General features: G+C 39.9%; 1 protein-coding gene across 1 annotated transcript in view; it reads left to right on the forward strand.

The window, feature by feature from the left end:
* Positions 1-22206, forward strand: part of CCDC93 (CCC complex scaffolding subunit CCDC93) — a 104171-nt gene that overhangs the window by 51036 nt on the left and 30929 nt on the right. The window contains exons 12-13 of the mRNA XM_084643566.1: positions 16322-16438; positions 21229-21291. Coding sequence (XP_084499692.1) covers positions 16322-16438; positions 21229-21291 — 180 coding nt within the window. The remainder of the gene's footprint in view (positions 1-16321; positions 16439-21228; positions 21292-22206) is intronic.

Here is a 22206-nt window from a genome sequence, read left to right on the forward strand (position 1 = left end):
CTGTATTGAACCCAGTAACCTGTGCTTGATTAAAGCATATTTTCCAGAAAGGCAACCAGTCGTGATATGAAGATTTCAATAAGTGGAGAATCTACCACTTTTCTTGGTAGTTTGTTTCAAATGTCCTTTGGACACACTTATTTATGAAATGGTGCTGACTGACCCACTTAAAGGATTTTGCAGGAGAGAAGAGTCCTCCTAAGGGGATTTAATCCTCGCTTTTCAGATCCCTGCTCCTTCAGTTATAGGACATGCTGCTACTGGAGATCAGACTGAGTTACAGCCATCTTTAGCGCATGATGCAAAACTCGTGCTTTTCTGAAGACTTTCTTCTCATACTAAGAGAAACAGTAACCTAAGCTGCGTGTTCTCTGGCAAACTGAGATTGCATCAATTCATATTAGCAACTGTAAAATTGAGAGAGAAGCTAAGAGCTGGGTTTCTCCTGCAAGGGACTTGTTACCCTGAAGGTCATGTAATGATACCTGAGTATGTGCTTTTTAGCATAGGGGAGGCAGCATGGCTAGAGTGCTCATGCTCTTGGTAAGCCTTATCTGGGATAACAAACTCTTGAGGGCTGTTGCAGCCAGCTTAAATTAGAGCAGCTCTGAGGCTTACAAGTAGTTGTCAACAAAGACAAAATGATCATTAATGCTGGTAGTGGGATATGCTTTTGTGGTGGGTAATCATGCTGTTGTTTTGTGTTTAATATAATTCCCCCCCCCCTTATATAGCTTAGAGTTGCTATATCTGATTTAAAGATGTCATCTGCAAGGACTGAATGTGGGAAGCTCTGGATATGAAAACAACAGCCTCTACTACTTAAGATGAAGTACCATCACGAAAGTCTGAGAGTCGTACCATTGACTTCAGAGGGTGCAGGATTTCACCCTAGCTGCCATAGTTGGGAGTCAGTAGCTGACTCATATCTCTGTGTGGCCTCTCCACTAGGGAAGACAGTGACACTATGGTAGCCTGAGTTACACAATCATACCCAATATGCTTTTCCTTTAAGTTGATAGGACTTTTATACAAAATAATTTTTTCTCTTGGTTGTTTTAATCTTTAAGGACTTCAACTCATAGTATTAGGTGTGATCCAATTAAGCTGAATGTATCATAGGCAGTCACAGGTCACAATTTCCCCAATTATTTTCTTTCAGGACCTTAGGGCTTTGACCTCAGTACACTCTTCTTTCATGTTCTTTCTATATCTTTGTTTTATACATCAACATTGCACATTGGGAACAGCTTCCTTTAAATCCGTTACAACAGTCTATGTGAAACCAAAATAAGCCATCCGGCCTATAGTATTCTGGGTACAGGTAGCACCAGTTGAAACTGATTGTTTTATCATGCACACCCAGTATTTCCACAGTTGCCTCAAAAAAAGATACTGAAGCTTGGACATCAGGAACTTTACAGAAAGATAGATCAAAATCTTTTCTAAGAATAGATACGTATGAGTACTAGACTGAAATATAAGGAGAACTGCAGAATTCTTAGTACCCGGGGCACAGTTTGCAAATTGACTCATTGACGGCTGATTCACCAGTGTATCCTCATTGATTTTTTTTTTTCAGTGTAGTTATATTGGTGTAAAACTAGAGTTGCACAGTGGTCAGTCAGGTTCATTGTGTTGAGATCTCTGTCTCCTGATACTGATGCCGCTGTTTGCAGAGTCAATACTTGGCTGAAATTTAGAGCAGCATGAGGGCTGCTCTTTCCTACCCTGTTTACTAACAGCTTCAAAGTACCAAAACAGCAGTTGTGGTTATCACAACAAAGGTTGGCAAACTGTAAGTCAGGGATCTCAAACTCAGATCAGCACGAGGGCCACATGAGGACTAATACATTGGCCCGAGCACTGAAATCTTTTCATACAATGATACAAAAGTGTAGTAAAAAATGAAGAGCAATATAGTGTGGTATTAAAAGTCAATGTATTAACTTTTTAAAAACTGTAATGCGAAGAGGGGTTTTAATAAAATATAAACACTCAGTAATGCACCTCACTCAAAAGGCAAAACGTGCATTTACTTTTAGAATTACTTTGGTTAAAGTCCCCCCACCCCTCGCCTCCGGCCCTGTCCCCACTCTGCCCCTTCCATGAGGCCCTGCCCCACCTCTTCCCACCCCTTCCCCAAAATTCCCACCCCAACTCCGCCCTCTCCCTGCCCCTATTCCAACCCCTTCTCCAAATCCCTGCCCCGACCCCGCCTCTTCACCTCCTCCCTTGAGCGTGCCGCGTCCCCCCTCCTGGAAAGCCTTAAGCACCGCCAAACAGCTGTTTGGTGGCGGGAAGCACTGGGAGGTAGGCGGAGGAGCGGGGACACGGTGCGCTTGGGAGTACGGGGGAGTGAGGGGAGCTTGGTTGCTGGTGGAATCGATGCCTATGGCGGGCCACAGGAAATAACTCTGCGGACTGTGTATTTGAGACCCCTGCTAGAAGTCAAATAAAGGCACCGTTTATAGAACTGTATGCTGCATTGATTCTCTTTAGGTTCATCCTCCAAAAGTGTGTGCATAGTGGCCACTAATATTGAGGTGTTAGGTATGCACCAGTCACAGGGAAGATAGATGCCATTCACTACCTCAGTTTCCTCTCTTTTATTAGAAATATGTTCCAGAAAGTCTGATATCTGCAGCCCATTCATTTTCCAGCGCTTTAAGAGCAAGATCCATTGTGCATATATTTTGTACCACTCAGGAATTTTTTATGTTCTTCTGATAGAAACCATTCAGCTTGTTTTCATAATTATACATATTTTAGCAAACCATTATTTTCCACCCACATGGGGCATATCAGGAGTGTTCTCCAACTGTTGGGTTTAGGAACAAAGATACCTAACTGCTGCTAAGCCTGAATTTTCTACAGAGAAGCAGAGTGTGAATTATTTGCTTCTTCTCTCCCTAAGAAACTGCTCGATCTAACGGTTTAATTCTATTTCTTCTACCCTTGGAGGGTTTACAGTAGTAATATAGCTGTGTGAAAGAGAAAGTACCTCATTACGAAGGAGAGAACTCATTGCCTCCATTTCTATCCTCTTTCCCATACAAAATCCTTTTCCCTCTGAAAAAGGGGAGACAGGTTCATAAAATCTGTAAACAAATTTTTTTCTGGGATTGTTAGGTTTCAAGTTACAATGGATTCTTGATCATTATTTACTTACTGTATTTTACCGACATAATGTGTTTTTTAAGTATGGACTTTTTTTGTTCAAGCTTCAAGTACTGTATTGCAAAATCAGGCCAGTCCCAGTATTTTCATAACGAATCCATTTGGGGCAATGGTGCAGTCACAAAAGATGTAGAGAGAGGATACAGGAGTGAGAATGCATTGGTCCTATATCTGCATGGAGTGGGATATACACAGGATAGTAAAAAGTTGATGTGACCCCTTCATGCCACTCAGTTGCTACATGTATTGTTTGAGATAGTGGGACAAATATTGAGAAATCACTGGGAAACTACAGAGAGATGGCTTTTTAGAAAAAATGATCCAAATGAAGTGTGAAGTCTGATGGGGAAGGAGCCAAGAGTTAACAAGGGGTGTTTGTGGATTGGAAAGTAGTAGTGGCTGATGACAACCCAGGTGTAGGGGTCAGGCAAGAGCCTGAATACTTGTGAATAAAGAGAACCTTTTGTGATTGGACGGCACAGGTCGGGGGGGGGGGGGTAATGAAACCTATGTGTAATAAACAAAAGGGAATAAAATCAGGGAAGAATGTGCAAGCTCTTTTAATTCCTTTAAGATTTATACAATTCACAACAATAAATTTTACAATTCATTAATCACCTGTCAGTAGACTTTCTCAACTTTTGCATATCAGTTTATTTATAAATATTTCTATGGTGCTGATCACCCTCAAAACTGGCATCACAATTCAGTTATATCAAACACAAACTTCCTTTTTAAACAGTAGAGCAGTGATACTCTGACCTCATTGGTTCAGGAGCCAAATTTAGTGATCAACATTACCTAAAAGAGACACAGTAGCGTGAATTCATTGTTTCATTTATTATAGTACTAGTCATATTTTAACAGTATGACAGGAAATAATTTTTATTTTTTTAACTATATATATGTTATATATAATTATTCTCACAGCAAATATGTTAATAACTTAGTGCAAGTTGATAACCTAAGTGGTTAATAACATAGTAAAAGCATCCTGGTTGGTTGTTAATTTAATTAAATCACAAAAAGAAAAGGAGTACTTGTGGAACCTTAGAGACTAACACATTTATTTTGTTCATAATTTATTTTGTTAATCAGATTCATCCGATGAAGTGAGTTGTAGCTCACGAAAGCTTATGCTCAAATTGGTTAGTCTCTAAGGTGCCACAAGTCCTCCTTTTCTTTTTGCGGATACATACTAACACGGCTGCTACTCTGAAACCTGTCAATTAAATGACAGTGTTTTAATATCATGTGCTACAAAGAGCCACAGGAGAGACATTAAAGAGCCACTTAAGGCTTGCAAGCCACAGTCTGAGTATCGCTATAGTAGAGTAAGGAGTTGCATTATCTTCTAGAACGTGTGTGTAAAATATCACTCTGTTAAAAACAGATATCCATTTACATTTCAAAGAGGTAATCAGTTATCAAGTTACTTTGCCTTTAGAACATCATTTTTACCTCACCTCTCTTCTTAGACATCCATACTTATCCACTTTCTCTCTCTCTCTCTCTCTCTCTCTCTCTCCTTTTTTCTCCCTTCCTCCACTCCTTTCCTTTTGATCCTAGCTTACTTTACATTCACGTAAATACTTTAGTAACTCACCGAAACTCAATAATGAATGAGATATTGTAAACATATTTTACTGTTTTGTTGTTTTTTCATTCATATATAAAGTGATTTTTTTCCAAGTCAGCTTTTGTTAATGCATAGGTTATACATGCTTCCTTTTTCTTAAATTGTTTTTGAAAGAAATAGGATTGAGAGAGTAAATCTAATCCCATTTTCTAAAAGTATAAAATTGTGCACTCATTAAATTTACTTAGGGTGAGGAAATTGTGTGCAGAACATTTGAAATACAGAATAGCTTTCACGTTGCCATGGGTATTACTTCAGTTGGATAGCTGTTGGGTAGAAGGACAAGCTCTCTGGAGGCTATTACCACGTGCTTATACTGCACCTAACACACTGAGACCTTAATCTGAGTTGGGATTTCGGGGGGTTATGATATTACAAATGATACCAAATTTTTATTTTGGTGCCTGGAAAAGTAGGCATTACCATCCGTATTTTTCATGACAATTTGCAACTGAAGTCCTTGTATATACAGCCTGCTGAAAGTGTATGGTGAGCAGTACAGCTTAAGATCTGCCCTCATTCAGGAAAGCATCCCTGTTCTGAAAGGTTGCTTAAGCACAAGCATGTGCCTATTCCTCATGGAAGTCAATGGGATTTAGCACGTACTTAAGTGCTGTTCTGGGTCAGGGCCTTAGTGTGGAAAGCATTAAAACTGAGTTTCTTTCTCAGGAATCAGACTGTTGCATGGCGCAATAAAGGCAGTTACAGCTGCAAATAAAACAAAGTAGAATTTCCCTTAATTACTAGGAGAAATCAATGCAGATAAGATAGCATTGAAGGCCAAATGGGTTGCAGCAATTGTTTTTCTTCATTCTTCTTTGAGAGCTGGCTATGCAGTTGGTTTTTTTCCCACTAGACACTCAGGAGCAAATCAAAACAAAAACATGGTCTCTAAGCTTTTTGAAGTTGATATGCTCTTTATTGTGTGTGCATAACACACGTGATTCTTCAGAAGGATTCTTTTTTTAAAAAAAACCTTGTGAATATTTTCCCTATTCAAAAAAACAACAGGTTGTGACTTGTGAAACACAGCCCATTAGTGTGTGCTGAGTAAATATTTTAGTAAGGGAACTGATTCTGCTTGCTAAAAAGCATTTTAACAATTTACTTAAAACATGCCTGTTTAATAATATCCTTAAAAAATGTATGTTAGTTACAGAGAAAAAATAATATCCAATAATAAACTACCAAAGTCTAACTTCCTTGTAGTAAAGAGTCTCAGCTGAAATTGTTACATGATTTTGTTTACAAGTGATTTTTCTCCCTTCATTTGTATTTTGAAAATTATTTCTACAATGACTTTTAAATTACAACAGTATGGCTTATGCCCCTTTGATTTCTAGAGCTCTTGCAAGGTGATGAGTTGCCAATTATTTAACAATTTATATTTTAGACAGAGAACAAAAATAGGACTTCAGGAGAAACAGAACATTCTCTCCTGATGCATCATGTAATCAAGGGCAAAAGATAATCAGACAGGAGAGACAATAAGGAAGAAATTAAGCATTCTGTCTTAAAAGGCAAAGGTTTATTATGCAATGTAGCTTAGAATAAATGACAGCAGGAAACTTTTGACAGTGCTAGTCTGGATTAAGAATTTTGTGTTTTACGAAGGCTGTATTGATTGTATTACTTCATAAATCGCACCTGTCTGTGCAGTATTAGCAAGATTTGGGCTAAAAGAAAGTAAAAGGTAAATTGATGCTTGTGGTGATAAGCATTGTTTACTATATCTTGTTCTGTTGGCACCTATCCTTAGTGTTTGAACTGTACTAGGACTCCCAACACTGTAGTCCAAGCAAAACCATAATTAACAATTTATTGTTTTAAAAACAGTGGTTCTTCTAAATTTTCATGGAAGATCCGATTACCGTGAATTTCTTAGAGAAGTCAAGTGTCTTTCAAAGATAAGGGGTGAAAAGACAATGCATGTGAGCCATTATGCTGTCCATTTTGAGAGAACCATAACTCAGGAGAAAGTATTGAAGACCAAAGTTGTCAAGGTAGCGTATAGTTTGTATAACGCTCTGCCAGACAAGGGGTGTGAATCAACTTAAATAGATGTGTAGAAATAGACAATGTAAGTGGGTCAGTTTTGTAGTGGCCTGATCTTCCATAAGTGCTGAGCATCCACAGCTCCGAGGTGAAGTTGGTGGGCATCTGCAGGTACTCAGCCCCACTGAATATTAAAAAATAAGCTTCTAGGATGCTGTCTTCTGTTTAATGTTAAAACGTAATATCTAAATTTTGGACACTGCCTTAGCTGGCAATAAAACAGAATTTTAAGAATCTGTTCTTGAAGTTAGGTGTGAATGAGAACTTCACCAGCTTGTCTTGACAGATGTAGGCAGAAAAGAGTGTGGTGCCTTTATGGAAAAACTCTTGACAACTGAATAGATATAGCCTGAGACACTAGATTTCCAGCTAGGATTAACTCCAAAATCTTAAACATTTGTAGGAAATGATCTTGAATTCTGCTTGCAGATGTGGTTGTCCCATCTAAAAAAAGATGTATTGGAATTGGAAAAGGTTCAGAAAAGGGCAACAAAAATTATTAGTGGTACGGAATGGCTTCCGTATGAGGAGAGATTAATAAGTCTGGGACTTTCAAGCTTGGAAAAGAGACGACTAAGGTGAGATATCATTAAGGTCTATAAAATCATGACTGATATGGAGAAAGCAAATAAGGAAGTATTTACTTCTTCTCATAACACAAGAACTAGTGGTCACCAAATGAAATTAATAGGCAGCAGGTTTAAAACAAACGGAAGTATTGCTTCAGACAATGCACGGTCAACCTGTGGAACTCATTGCCAGAGGATGTTGTGAAGGCCAAGACTATAACAGGGTTCAAAAAAGGACTACATAAATTAATGGAGGATAGGTCCATCAATGGCTATTAGCCAGAATGGGCAGGGATGGTGTCCCTAGTCTCTGTTTGCCAGAAGCTGGGAATGGGTGACAGGACATGGATCACTTGATGATTACCTGTTCTGTTCATTCCTTCTGGGGCACCTGGCATTGGCCATGGTCGGAAGACAGGATACTGGGCAAGATGGACCTTTTGGTCTGACCTAGTATGGCTGTTCTTATGTCCTTATGTAAATGTTCTGTCTTTTAGTACTCATTTCCTTGGTCTTTACCACCTGGTCATCCATATGTCTAGTAGTCATGTTCCATAGAACAGCTACATTTTGGGAAATGTGTTCCTTTCGAAATATTAAGAGTATTAGGTATTAATTATGTCTGGCCAGCCTTGAAACACTGCCATGAAACTTTATTAGTAACTCTGAAAGAGAACCTAATTTCCCATCCTCATCACGATGATATAAAAAGTAATAATCTACCCAGCATAAACAATTATTACAGTTTTGTACAACGTACATGTAAGGTGTCAATGGAAAAGTTAGTCTACCAAATATGATTATCCTGGTTAAATTCATGTATCATCTCTGAATCTAAAGTTATGAATATTGGCCATGGACTTGTATCTTATACATGTGGTATTCCTTGGTAATGCCCAGCAGATAAGATTTACGTCAAGGCTAGATAGCTTTGCGTTAATGGCCAAAGACACTTACCTCTTACACACAGTGAGCCATAGAAGAAACTCATTCACACCAGATAAGTCTTCCTGCAGATGCCTCAGCTTCCAAGCGGCCTCTGGGTACCCCCTGTGGGTCATCAAGCCATATAAGGACATGTGATAGGCTCATGTGACCCTGGACTCCATCTTATGCCAGTAACTTTCCACAAAGTAGGCTGTGAGATTTGTTTGAGACAGTAAATTTCCAGGCACATGGCAAAGGATATAAAAGATCCCGCTGCAATTTCCATTTTGCCTTTTTCATGCCCTAGTTCTCTGGACTATGGATTTATTACTAAAAGGAGCATGCTGAACTATGGACCGAGGACCTTCCAATCCTTTGGAAGTTACCAGAGAGACTTTATAAGCGAGCAGTTTATACCATCACTGCTACAAACCTCATATAAGAACTTTGCAATTATCTGTTAACCATTATATATTCTTTTATTCTTTCTCTTAATATTAAACTGTTAGTTTCTAATTACTAAAAGATTGGTCTGATCATGATTATTGAATAAGATCTGAGTTATCAGCCACATAACCAGGACAATATATCTCTTGAAATTAAATGGACCCAATATTTGATTAAACTGGTTTTCAGTAACTACTCATCATAGAGTCCAGTGTCTGGGCAGTGAGACAAGGGCTGCATGCTTAAGCAGACTGCATCGTTAACTTTCTGTTAACCTGTCTGAGAGAGAAGTTTACTTTTGTTTTTCGGTTGGTGTGATCTTATGATAGAATAGCCTCCAGTTTGCGGTGAGTCTACCCTATTCTCTGCAGTTTGTTCTGAATTTGGTATTCCCAGCCGTGACCCACTGAGGCCCAGTGACAACTTCCAAAGGAAGAGAGCCAGAGAATTTGAAAATGTTTAAGTAAAAAAATTCAGTTAGGAGTGTACTCAGGATATAAGTAAACTGGGGAGCAATAGTCATCTTGATGATTTTTTTTTTTTTTTTTTACTCTTCCCTACCAGGGGTGGGGGGGAAGGGAGGAAGGCACCAGTTGTTGGTGGCCTTCTGAATTCATCGTAACTCCCAAACTGAAACCTTTTTCTTGCAGACTAGCTACATATATCCCCAGCACGTATTTGGTACCTAATGGCTTTCAGATGAAGAGGAAGAAAGAGTGTTTTGAGGGCTAAAGACTGTTGCCAGTTTATCCTAGAACTAGAACAAAATGGGAAAAAAAATCATGATTGACAATATGTGGGATACGTAACTCTGAATTCACTCTGAAATAATCCAATAGCCCGTCAGTATACAGGGACTATCTAGAGCATGTTTCACGCATTTTGATGCTAGCTCTGTTTTAATAGATACAGGGTCATGAAAAACTTTGGCAGTTGCATTCCTGTGGTGTAAACTGGATATATCTCCACTCTCCAAGGGCCAAACATAAAGAGTTGACACAACATCTAAATGGGCAGTACTGATGCCCCAGGAGCACGGCTTAGTCAGCCAGAGCTAACAAGGATTCAGGGCTCCCTACAAAAGTTTCTGTCATCAAACAGATCTCCTTTGGAGTCCTGTGACACAGTCAGTCTACCATCCTTGTTGAAACTCTGGGCAGGGCAGAAACTATAGTACTGCCTGCACTCCTCAGGCATTGCTTTCTTGACGTTGTACGTTGGACTCATACTTCACACTGGTGTTTGCCAGCTTTGTTCAGTTCAGTCCTTTTGCATCTACTGTTACAAAACATTCTTGAATCAAAAACCCACGTAACATTCATACCAAGTTCTTAATCTCATAAAGGCTTTTTGGTTTACTGCCTTCTTGATCAACTTTTTTGGGGAGTGGAGGGGTATCAAATTTGTAAATATCTTCTGTATATTTAGTTAATCACAATGTCATCAACATGGTATGTTGCAAACAGCAGAAACTAGATTAATGAGGGCAAATACATCCCTTGCTTCCTGGGGAAACACAATATTGCTACTGGTGCAATACAGATAGAATTCAGTACAATTAGTTGCTGCTATATTGCCCTCCATCTTGAGTTTCTTCATGAGACAAGAGACCATGCTAGCTGCTTTTTCTGTGATATAAACCTCCTTACTGATTGATACATCTTTGGGCAATAATTGTAAAACAACCTATTAGGCAAATGGATTTAGTTCCCTTCTTTTAATTGCAGTTTTTCATTGTGTTTTAAGTTGGTAAGTTATTGTTTCTAACTATGAGCTCTCATTAAAGAAAGTAAACAAATTAAAGTCAGCTTGGAACAGAATTTTAAATGATCCACCAAAAATATTTTATTGAGAGTTCTTGCTATACTATGCTGGAGAGCTAAAAAAGAAAGGGGTAGAGTGGTAAATGTAGCTTCCATTTTCTAGCAATTCATTGATCCAGTGCTTTCTACATAATTAAACTAAACGGCATTATGTGAAGGTTACATGTCATATGGGTGTTCTAGCAAGTCTAGCACACTTTAATTGTATGTTTTAAGAACAAAGTTTCTTTTCTCTGGCAATCTAAAAGGAAAGTTAAAGTTACAAAAAGTCTTCATCTGTTATGTGCCACTCCTCTCCGGAGAGCGGACAATTTTCTAGTGTTTGATAAATGTCTGTAACATTTAATACTGATATAGAGTAGGTTAGAGTGCCTTGGATGTTGTTTGAACCCATTAGAAAGCTAGTGTTTTCAATAAGTTGCTTTATAAGGTACTTTTCCCATTGGACTTGGTTTAAGCAATAGCCAAGACACTAATAGATTCTGTTCTGTAATATAACTTATGTCTGTACCACCTGGTCCTCTTGTTCAGTTTTGAGTGTTGAACACAGGGAATAAGTCTGTATTTGAGGGATTGGGGTGGGGTGAGATGGACTTGATGCCTCAAATTGGTTTCTTTCATCTCTCCATTATCTGATTATATGACTGAACTCCTCACCAACCCTTAGGAGTGGTCCTTATGGGTAAGGTTTGACTCCATTTGGTAATGCAGTTTTGGGAACTTTGCACTGTTTCTTGTGCTGCACGTTGTCTTTGGGGAAGGGGTCTTTTGCACCTGGGGTTAACAACCCCCATAACCCTTCAAAGTCACTAAATTCACCAAGGAAAGAGAATCTGGACAGAATGAATACATTGTGGATTGAACTCACAATACTGCTCGGTTTTTTATACTTATATCAAATACATTTTTATAGCTTGATTTAGCTTTAGACTTCAGCTGGTATATGATCAGTAAATGCCATAGCACACACTATCTTACTTTAAAAGACTGAAGAGATTCTGATAATTAATGGAGAGAGGATATTCAGCAGAACAATGTAGATTGTTCTCTCTGGTAACTGTCATAAATAGTCATTTGTGTTCTGTAGCTGAGCCACTAAAGGGGATTATAGTCAACACTGGTGTTGCTGCCGCAAAGTCATTGGTTAAAATGAAGTTCAGCTTCAGCTATTTGTATTCAGGTGCACAAAAGCTACAGTCTAGATTTTCACTGAGAATTATTCATATATGCATCCTAACTGAAGGCTGAATGAAAAAGTAACATTGATAGTTACTGGCTTTATGAACATTGCAGATTCTATTGAGGAATAAATTAAGAGCTCTGTCTAAAGTGGTAATGAATTATGGTTGTGTAGAGTTGATAAGTCTAGTCTTGCACAAATCACATGCTGGCAAGATATCAAAAGCCTGAATAGATAAACATGAAAAAGATGCTAAAATTGAAAGCTAAAAAACCTGTTATAAATGTATATTGAACAGGAATAAGCCATAAATTGAAACAGCCGAGTTCAGGAACTTAATACATCAGTTTCTTTTTTTTTCATCTTAAAACTGGGAATCGATGTGGCTGATGCTAACAGCATATTTTTTCCTTAGTTCTAAATGAAAAGTGTTTTATTAAGTCAATCTCTGTAGAACAAAGCTTATATAGTTTGATTGTAAATATCTTATTTAGAACTGTTGTTCACTTTTGGTAATAGAGACAAGCAACAAATTATAGGTGTGGTTTTTTATATTAGGCTTTCACCATCACAAGATGTGCATAACTCAGATGTATGTTACAAGTTTTATGTAAAACTGTGATAAACATACCAGTTATAAAGCTGTTTACCAAGTCAAATAATGTCTGTCTGTTCATCGTTTCCTAATTTGAATGTCTAGTTAGATGAAACCACAGCAAAACACTTAAAAATAGTTGTTATAGACATGGTTACCTAAATTTGTTTTTATTTTTCACACAAAAAAATGCAGTCCTGTTCAGTATGTGAGACACATTGAGTAGAATGAATCTGTCTGAATAAAAAAAAAATAAATTTTACTCCTCATTTGTCAGAAGGGCATGTCCAGCTAAAACACAAAGATTACAGATGACCAGGGCTTCAAGCAAGTGCTGTCAGGACAGAAAAGTTGGATTTCTAGTAAGTTGTGGGAGAAGCAGCAATGTCACTTGGTGAAATCCTATGCAGGGGGAAAAGGTAGCCAGACTGGCAAGACCAAGACTGGGAAGATGGTAGTGGTGCACTATGACTCTTTGGGTTCAACCCAGACCGGTAGGGGGTTGTGTTACCACCTGCCCTGCAGTTCTGGGTGCCTTTGATGCTATGTTGCTCTGGCATGCAGCTCTGACACCAACAACCAGCATACAAGCATGTAGGTCATACCCTGACTTCCACTGCCCAGTTACTTTTTGCAGAGTGACCCCAACAACCTCCCAATCCCAAATTTCCTTTAGATAGACAGTATACTGCAGCTTATTAATTTAAGTGGGGTTAACAATTACTCTGATTTTAGTCACAGCCCTGAAATGGTTTATAGTAAAAGTAAAACAAGTTTATTTAACAAAAGGAGATAGGATTAAGTGATACCAAGTATAAGGGCAAAAGATAGAAAGGGTTATAAGCAAACAAAGGTAAAAATATCCTTCCAAGACTAGAACTTATTTTCAGCAAGTTAGTCTTTTGCCTAAGCAGGTTCTCTAAACTTAGTTCCCAGAGACTTCAATCCCTGTGGTTGAAGGATCCAACTTTCTGTGATTTTTTTTAAAGAGCTCTGGCCCCTTTAATCCCCTTTAGTCTTTATGCACCCCCCCTTATGTCACCCTATATTTCATTGTCTCTTTTAGAAGAGGCAGGAAGGCTTCCTGCTGTTTTTCCCTTCTAGTGGACTTCCCATCCCCTTGCTGACTTGAGTGCAAATGGGGCTTCCATTATTTTGATTCATAATGCTTAATTTACATTGGAGACAGGTGGGTAGCTTCTGTTTCTGCCTATGGTTAGTCAGAGACCATTAAAGCATAATCAGTGAGAATTCCTAATCACCAGTGTCTCACAGGCTTTCGTAAGACCTTACTCTATACACTATTATAATACAATAATATTGTATTCAGTCAGCTGATTCAGCTGCTTATCATGTGAGATTCAGACCCTCCCCCATTTATAGTTAAGAATTATTGCCCTAATTTCCTTAAGCAGAAGGAACTTAGTTCAGATTTCTTTCATGAGACAAAACTCCCAGAAGAGTAAATATGGGAGGCAAATTTTCTCTCATCCTGCTCTCTATGGGCTCTGTGCTATCACTGTAACTAGTACCCTGAGACCCTAATCCCTGTTGGGGCTTCTGGGGGCTATGAGTTTACAAATGATAGCAGATTTTTGGCTTGTGCCCAGAAAATTAGGTATTACCATCCTTATTATCCATGAGAGTTTGCAACTTAAGTTCACAGAACCCACAGAAAGTAGGGTGAGAGAACAACATTTGCCTTCCATATTTAGTCTTGTAGGAATTTTGTCACATTAAAGAAATCTGAACAAAATTCCATCTGATTAAATAAATTAGGACAATAATTCTTTCCCTAGCAGTATAGATCTATTCTTTACCTCAGGAAAATCATGTGTTTTTTAAATATAGTTGATATTTTTAGAATCTAGGGAAAATGCCTAGTATTTTTCAGTTGTTCCTCTGCAGGTTCTGGTTTGCATTTCAATTTAATAGTGATATTTTAAAAAATTGTTCTGTTAGTCATTAACTGTGTGACGTCTGCACTTCTTATTGCAGTCCTCAGATCTTAGGCTCCAGCTCAGTCATGTGACCCGTTTAAATTCAATATATTGATATAGAAGAAGTCATTGGGGCTTATGAATGTGCTTAAATGCTTTGCTGAGTTGAGGTCTTAATCGCAGTGATTGAACTATTCATTGCATTCCATTGATCATAATACTCTTCCAAAGTTTAATCTGACTATTTATTTGTTGATGTAACTTTTCCTCATGCATTACTTGTCCATTTGTCTTTCATTGTGTGTAGAAATTAAACCAGTATTTTGGAATGCATTACATTTACAATTGGCAAGGGAATGTTATTGGCCCAACTAACTGAAAAAACAGTGTCATGATGCACTCTTCTTTTGTTGTTTCACAGCATTTTCCCATGTAGAAGAAATGTACGATATATGGCTTTAAGTATGAGTTGTTGGAATGAGATGCCTGAGATTAACTCAGGCATCTCCTCTTTCAAAAGAGACATAAATATATCTAGTCACAAAACTTCTTTTCTGTGTGAATTATGTAGAAAAGAAAAAAAGGGAGGGGAGGGGAAAAGAAAACTTCTATCTCTCCTTTGTCTAAAATTAAGCTGTTAATGAAGACTTGTCTATGTAATCTGTCAAGGGCAGATCTCGGAAGCAAGTACATGTCAAAAGAGTATGAAGTTCTCCCAATAATATTTTACCTATATATATTTCAGTAGCTACCAAATAAGGTTATTATTGGGAATGGTCTGTGATAGCGTCCTCATGCCTTTGACAGACTTCATAAATTAGCCCCTAAATGAGTGGAAAGTGGGTTGTTTTGCTGATATGTCAAAAGTTGATTGGAATGAGAAGGGAGCCTGAAGTAGATGAAGCAGTTAAAAATCTTTGTCATGATGAAATAGATAAGGGGAGATTTTCAAAGGCACCAATGGTCATTAGATGCATAACACTCAGTGAGGTGCCTAATTGCCATTTTTTGCCTTTGGAAAAACTCCTCTTAATCTATTGTAGATATACTCTCCCATTATAAATATTACTGCTGGTAAAGAATTTTTCAGTCAATCTATCCCTTAGTCTATAGGCAGTAGGAATCTGGATCCAAGTTGCTGTAGTCATTATCTCTCTAGAAGACTATTGGAAATGCAATCTCGATTGAATAAATAACCAAGGCTCTAGGTTCACAGGAATGGAGAGGCTTGAGAAGAAAATTAACTGATCGAGGATGTGGTTTCAGTATAGGGATAGGCCTGAACCAATATTTCAGATCCAAACGCCCTAAAGCTTGACTGTGTTCATCTTCAAGCTTTAGGGTGCATAAAGCCAGGCTACACTGGGAAACTATCCCATTCCTAACAGTGGCTTTTCAGCAAGAGGAGTTTGAAAATTTTTCCCATTTTTTTTCCCATGCATCTTTTACCAACTTTTTGTTTCGGCCACACCACCCTTGAACTGCTGTTAAGAACAGTTGTACTGCTGTAGCAGGCTCATCCCTTTACAGTGTAAGTTCAAATGTTAACATCTCTTGTGTTAAGCTGTATTATTTTAGCTCATTACTATAGAATACTGTAGTGTTTTAGAAAGGCTTTTCAAGAAGACTTAATCCACCTTCATTCCAACTCTTAAAATATATGCACATCCCTGCATCCATTATACAATTCACCTGTACAGTTGCCTACTGACCTCAGTGGAAGCCACGTGCAATGATGAAGCCAGCATAGTGGGAGTAAATTACCCCACATCTGCTTGCTGTGGGGTTCTTACACTTTCCTAAGAGTAGCTGGTGTTGGTTACTCTTGGAGACAGATATTGGACTAGGTAGACCATAATTCGTATCCACTGTGTCTGTTCCTGTGTTCCTATGTCCCTGTAAAGCAAATGCTGGCTATGTGCAATTCAACCCTCTGTTGTTTTTTGTTTTTTTTATTTATTTTCAGCAATCAGAGCTTTCTTCTGAGGAGCGTCCAGAAAGACTCGGAGCTGCCCAGCAGCACCGAAGGAAAGTGGCATCTCTAAAGAAGCAAATCTTGCAGAAAACCAAACTTTTGGAAGAGGTAGGATTTGTGTTGGTAACAAAGAAAAAGCATTGGTAAATGTATTTGACCACAATGCTTTTGCCATTCAGAAAATATTTGAAAATTACACTCTACCAGTAACTTGTCATGCTGAACATTAGTTAAGTATGTTTTAATGTCTCGCTTGCATATTTATTACTAAGACAGTTATGCAACTATTATAGTAAAGAATAGGATACCCTTGTGAATGTGCTGCTGCGTGCAAAAGTTCCTTTCATATGTAAACTGAAAACCTCTAACAGAAATACTTCCTAGTTCTTTTTTCTCCACCTTCGCTGTTGGGGTGTGGCATTGAAATGGTGACAACCAGTATGTTCAAGTAACAGTTGTAGTGGTCATTCAGAGATGCTTGATGAACGCTCAGCTTCTCATGTGTCTACTCTTCTCAGCCCACATCTGTACACCAGCGTAAGGGTCATTCAGAGTCTGGCTCGGTAAAATCTCAGTTGTTTGCTGTACATCTTGAAGACTTATGTGTAGGGGGTTCAGCACCTTTTATGGGTAAATCTATGGTAAAGTTCTCAATGGAGCATAGTTTTTTGAATATAGCTCAGTTATCTGAATCTAACATTAAATGAACACAAGGTTAGGACTGAGTTATGGAATAAAACTCATACATACATATATGTATGCATTGACAATTGGAAGTACTAATTAAAGTTAATCTTAAATTAGGAAGCAGGAAAAACGTTAATTTACTTTCCCCTTCCCAACCAAAAAAGAAGTTAGATTGAAGCTTTTTGACTAGCTTACAAATTTTTGTAAAGAAAATTGGGTTATTTTACTTAGAAAACTTTAACAAGATAGCTAATTAAAAATGTTAGTAAATGTTAGATTGGATCTCATAATGGAACACACAACTGGATTAATTTATTTTTCTGTCAAAGCTAATGCAGTTCCACATCCTCATTGCCTTCTGGCCTACCCTGTCTGTCATAAACTGTTTGCACTTTAATAGGTATCCCAGTTTATTTAAAACTAGCACTGTATCTACACTTTAAAAGTCCTATAATTTATTTTCATCATACTTCCTGGATATTCTTATGCTATTCTAACATTTACTGGATCAAGTGTGTGTGTGGTGTATGTGGGTTTTGTCTGTGTCTGTGTGTGTAATCATATTGTAGCCTGAAAAAGCCATTAACTTTTTCCGCACTTCACTCTCAAAGTAAGAAAAACCAAACAGATGAAATGCTTTTAAAGTAGCAAAATGTGGGTGCTATATCAGTTTCAAAGGCAGAGAGAGATCAGAACACCAGACCCCTTTGCCTTTGCCTGTGGATTAGGAGAGGTGTTCTGGGGGATCATCTCAAGGTGATTTTTGGGGGGAGCGAGAGGGGAGGAGGAGTCACATGCTCCAGCATAAGTTGAAGTGGTCTTGGGACTTCTCTAACCTACTTCTGCTGACACTGGCTGGAGACAGTATATGACAGCTGGAGCACACCGTGCTCTAGCCCTGCTGCTTCTCTGTCCTCTGTCTACTGCAGGGGTGGGCAAACTTTTTGGCCCAAGAGCCCCATCTAGGTGGGGAAATTGTATGCAGGGCCATGAATGTAGGGCTGGGGCAGGGGGTTGGGGTGCGGGAGGGAGTTTGGGCTGCGGGAAGGGGCTCAGGGCAAGGGTGCCAGGAGGGGGCTATGGGCAGGAAGTTGGGATGCTGGAAGGGTCTGGGGTGCAGCAGGGGGCTCAAGACATGAGGTTAGGATGCTAAGGGCAGGGGGTGCGGAGTGCAGGAGGGATTCGGGGTGCAGCCTCTGGCCCGGTGCTGGTTACCTCGAGCGGCTTGGGTGGCGGTGGTGCACAGCGGGGCTAAAGCAGGCTCCCTTCCTGCCCTGGTCCCGCACCGCTCCCGGAAGCAGCCAACATATCCAGCAGTGGTTCCTGAGGGTGGGGTGGGGCAGGCGGCTCCACTGCACGCTGCCTTTGCCTGCGGGTACCACCCCTGAAACTCTCCTTGGCCGCGGTTCCTCATTCCTGGCCAATGGGAGCTGCAGGGGGCGGGGTCTGCAGGTGAGAGCAGCGCATGGAGCCCTCTGCCCCCCCTTCCCCAGGGGCCGCAGGGACATGGTGTGGCTGCTTCTGGGAGCAGCGCGGGGCCAGGGCAGGTAGGGAGCCTGCCTCAGCCCCGCAGGCCAGATTGAAAGCTCTGACCAGCTGTAGTTTGCCCTCCCCTGCTCTACTGGGCACAGATGAGAAGGGGGGAGCTCCCATAGGTGCTGGATCTGTGCCAGCTGAGCACAGTCTATGCTAAGGGAATTCTCAGATGGACAGATTTGGTAGCTTTTCAGCCGCTGTGCTGCTCCAGTGGCACATGGACCGGAAAGCAGGAGAGTCTGGCTCTGTATTTTTCTCCTCCCTCCTGCCCTTTTTAAAAAAAAAATTTTTTTTTTTGTTAATTACATGTTTAAGTGTTAAACGTGTACCTGTCACTTGCTCCTGTGCCAATAAGCGTGAGCACGATATTCAGAAGAATCCTATTGGAACACATGGTCCATTTCTTCCACAGTACTAAACAATTGTGTGAGCATAGGACCAGTAGTACAGAAATAGTTCTTTCATCTGGTGTATATTATATGTGTTGACTTTTCTCCCTTTACTTTCGTTTCTGAGCCATTCCCCTTGTTCTTGTTGTGTGAAAGCCCCACACAAACAACAACAGGGAAGAGGAAAAACAAATTTAAAACATATGAAAATGTGCTTGTGAAACGAGTAATGCCACTTTGCAGAACTTTGTATCCCTAATGTTATGCTTCTGCATATTCTGGAGTAATACTGTTGACTCTCTAGTTTGTAAGATAGTTTCCTTATAAGCCCAAATGTAGCCCCTCTTTTAACTTTACAGTAAAGCTATTTTCTTTAATTTCTTGTTACCTCTGGCCAGTGGAGAATTTTGTTTTTCCTTGGGAAGTTTGAGTGGGAAGAGGCTTTAAAGTTAATTGATTGCAGTGTTTTCGAGAGCCGAATTTTAGGTTTCACGTTTTGAAGTTTTGGTCCCAATACTGCAATAAGCTTGGTTCATAGTTCAAAAACTGCTTAGTTTAAAACATTTAAATTTTGTTTTATATGTTAATCCTTAGTGAGAACTGGCAAACAGGCATAAAGGTTAAATTCTAATTTTGGAGTTTTTGGAACTCTTAATTCTGAATCCTCAGGAACACCATGAAAGACTTTGCTAATATTATAAATCCTATATGAAGTCTTGCAAAAACTAGCAGTTGAGTGAATGGAGTGTTTAGATCCACAACTTTTAGTTTATCAACAGCAAACCAAAAACTAGAAAAAAGGGGGGGGCAGGGGAGAGCAGAATTCTTTAGATTCATCAATAACTGACCAAGGCAACTATGTGATCTTTTTATTGCATCATTTGTGTTCCCGTTTTCTGACCTCAATTCTATTTCTGCTGTCACTGTTTGTAGTGTTATGCGTAAACACAGATTGAAGGGGATAGATTTTTTTCAAAGGTATATGAACACCTAACTGCCATTGAAATCAGTGGGAATTAGGCACCTGAATTTCTTTTAAAAAAACTGGGCCTAAAGACAAGGACTTATTATTATTTACCTGTAAAGCACTTGTGGAAGAAAAAAACTACTAAGGTCCTTTAACCTAAATCTCCCTATTGCAGAATAACTGTATGTGCTAAGGAAGGATGAGAAAAGGTCATATAAGTATGAGGGATGCCATGACAGCAGGGGGGGTTTCTAAAAGCCTCTGACTATCCAGCCAGTTCCACTTGAAAACTGACCGCAATATTGCAATATATAACCCATGGCCTACAGTCAACCACACTTGGCCTATTATTTAACCTCAAAGCTTGCTTAAACTAGAAAAGTTGTTTATTGATGTAATATGTATGATATTGTCCTTATAAGGCATAATTGGTAGGGTGTGTTGGAAAAGTATGTATACAGAAGTGTATTGTTCAAAATGCCACTGAAAACCCTATATAAGTTTGTTGAAGTGTATGGAAAACAGAGCAGCTCCTGGCTAGCTGTCTCTCCCTGCATGCTTCTATTACAATAAAGGAGTCTCAGGCTGTTCTGATCCAAACACAACACGTGGTTAATTTTCCACCTCACGCTATATATCTCTGTTTCATATGTTATCAGAGGAGCTTGTAAATTCTGTGTGACAAGGTGAAATAGTCAGTGGAGTTTTCCTCACTGCTGCCAAATTAGATTTTTGTCATAGGTTTACTGTTAATAATGACATAATAGGTTGATGCATATTAAGAAAATGCCCTGCTGGTGCTAAAATCTTTTTTCCTCCTGACTGTTACTTGAAGAAATCAGTGACAATGATCAGAACAATAATGTACAGCACAATGTCTCCCAAGTGTACCAAATTGTCTGGAAGAGTAGACATAGCTTGTTAATGTGACCCTCGTTCCAGTGTAGCTGTGAAATTTAAGGTAACTGGTCTAGATTATTGTTAAAACCTCTTTGGAGTTCCACAGCACAAAGAATCCATCCCACAAGTCACCAGTCCATTGACAGCTATTTGTTTTAAGGCTAATGCGTCTGGAGAGTTCATCTGTAAGTGTCTGACATGTTTATTGGATTTTTTCAGCCAAAATTCATGTAACAGAATGTAGACTAAGAATCTGACAGGGAAAGACTGTGACTCTGACAGCTTTCCTATTATGTAGAAGACAGCCATTGTGAACCTCTATGTAATAAATAACTCAATAGCTCAAATATTGCCGTTCTCCATTACAGGTGTAATTAGTGTGACTGTAGAATCAAACTCTTCTTTTTCTTTGTTAATAGTTGCAAGCTAAATGTGCTGACCTGCAAGCAGGCTGTAGTGAAGCAAAGAAGACATTGACTGAGGTAATCTTGCTTTTTTCCTCTTTTGTAAAATGTAACATTTCTTCTGCTTTCGTCTTCAGGGAACATATCATGCATATAGGAGGATGAAAAGAACGAATTTAGAATTTGTGAATGTGTGATAGTAGTGGTAATAATATTAAATCTATAACACTACTTTTCTCATCCTTTCTTTTATATCAGGGGTAGACAAACTTTTTGGCCCGAGGGCCACATGGGGGTTGCAAAACTATATGGAGGGCTAAGTAGGGAAGACTGTGCCTCACCAAACAGCCTGCCCCCCGCCTCCTATCTGCCCCCTCCCACTTCCCACCCCCTGATTGCCCCCGTCAGAATCCCTGACCCATCCAATGCTCACTGCTCCTTGCCTCTGACGCCCCCTCCTGGGACCCCACCTCCTATCCAATGCCCCCCTCCTGGGACCTCACCCCCTATCCAACGCCCCCTTCTCCGTGTCCCCTGACTGCCCCGACCCCTGATTGGCCCCCTGGGACTCCCATGTCTATCCACTCCCCCAAAACCTCCGCCCCATCCAACTGCTCCCTGTCCCCGGACTGCCCCCCCAACTCCCGACCCATCCAACCCCCCCTGCTCACTGACTGCCCCAACCCCTATCCATACCCCTGCCCCCTGACAGGCCCCCTGGGACTCCCATGCCCTATCCAGCCTCCCCTGTTCCCCATTCCCTGACTGCACCGACCCGTATCCACACCCCTGACAGGGCCCCCAGAACTCCCATGCCCTATTCTACCCCACCCCTGTTTCTCTGGCTGGCAGGAGTGGTGGGCCAGAGCGCTGGCAGCGTGGTGTGCTGAGGCTGTGGGGGGTGGGGCAGGGGTTCAGGGGCCGGGCAGGATGTTCCTGCGGGCTGGATGTGGCCTGCGGGCCATAGTTTGCCCACCTCTGTTTTATATAGTT

Source organism: Lepidochelys olivacea, assembly GCF_965140295.1.
Source record: "Lepidochelys olivacea isolate rLepOli2 genome assembly, chromosome: 11".
Taxonomy (NCBI): domain Eukaryota; kingdom Metazoa; phylum Chordata; order Testudines; family Cheloniidae; genus Lepidochelys; species Lepidochelys olivacea.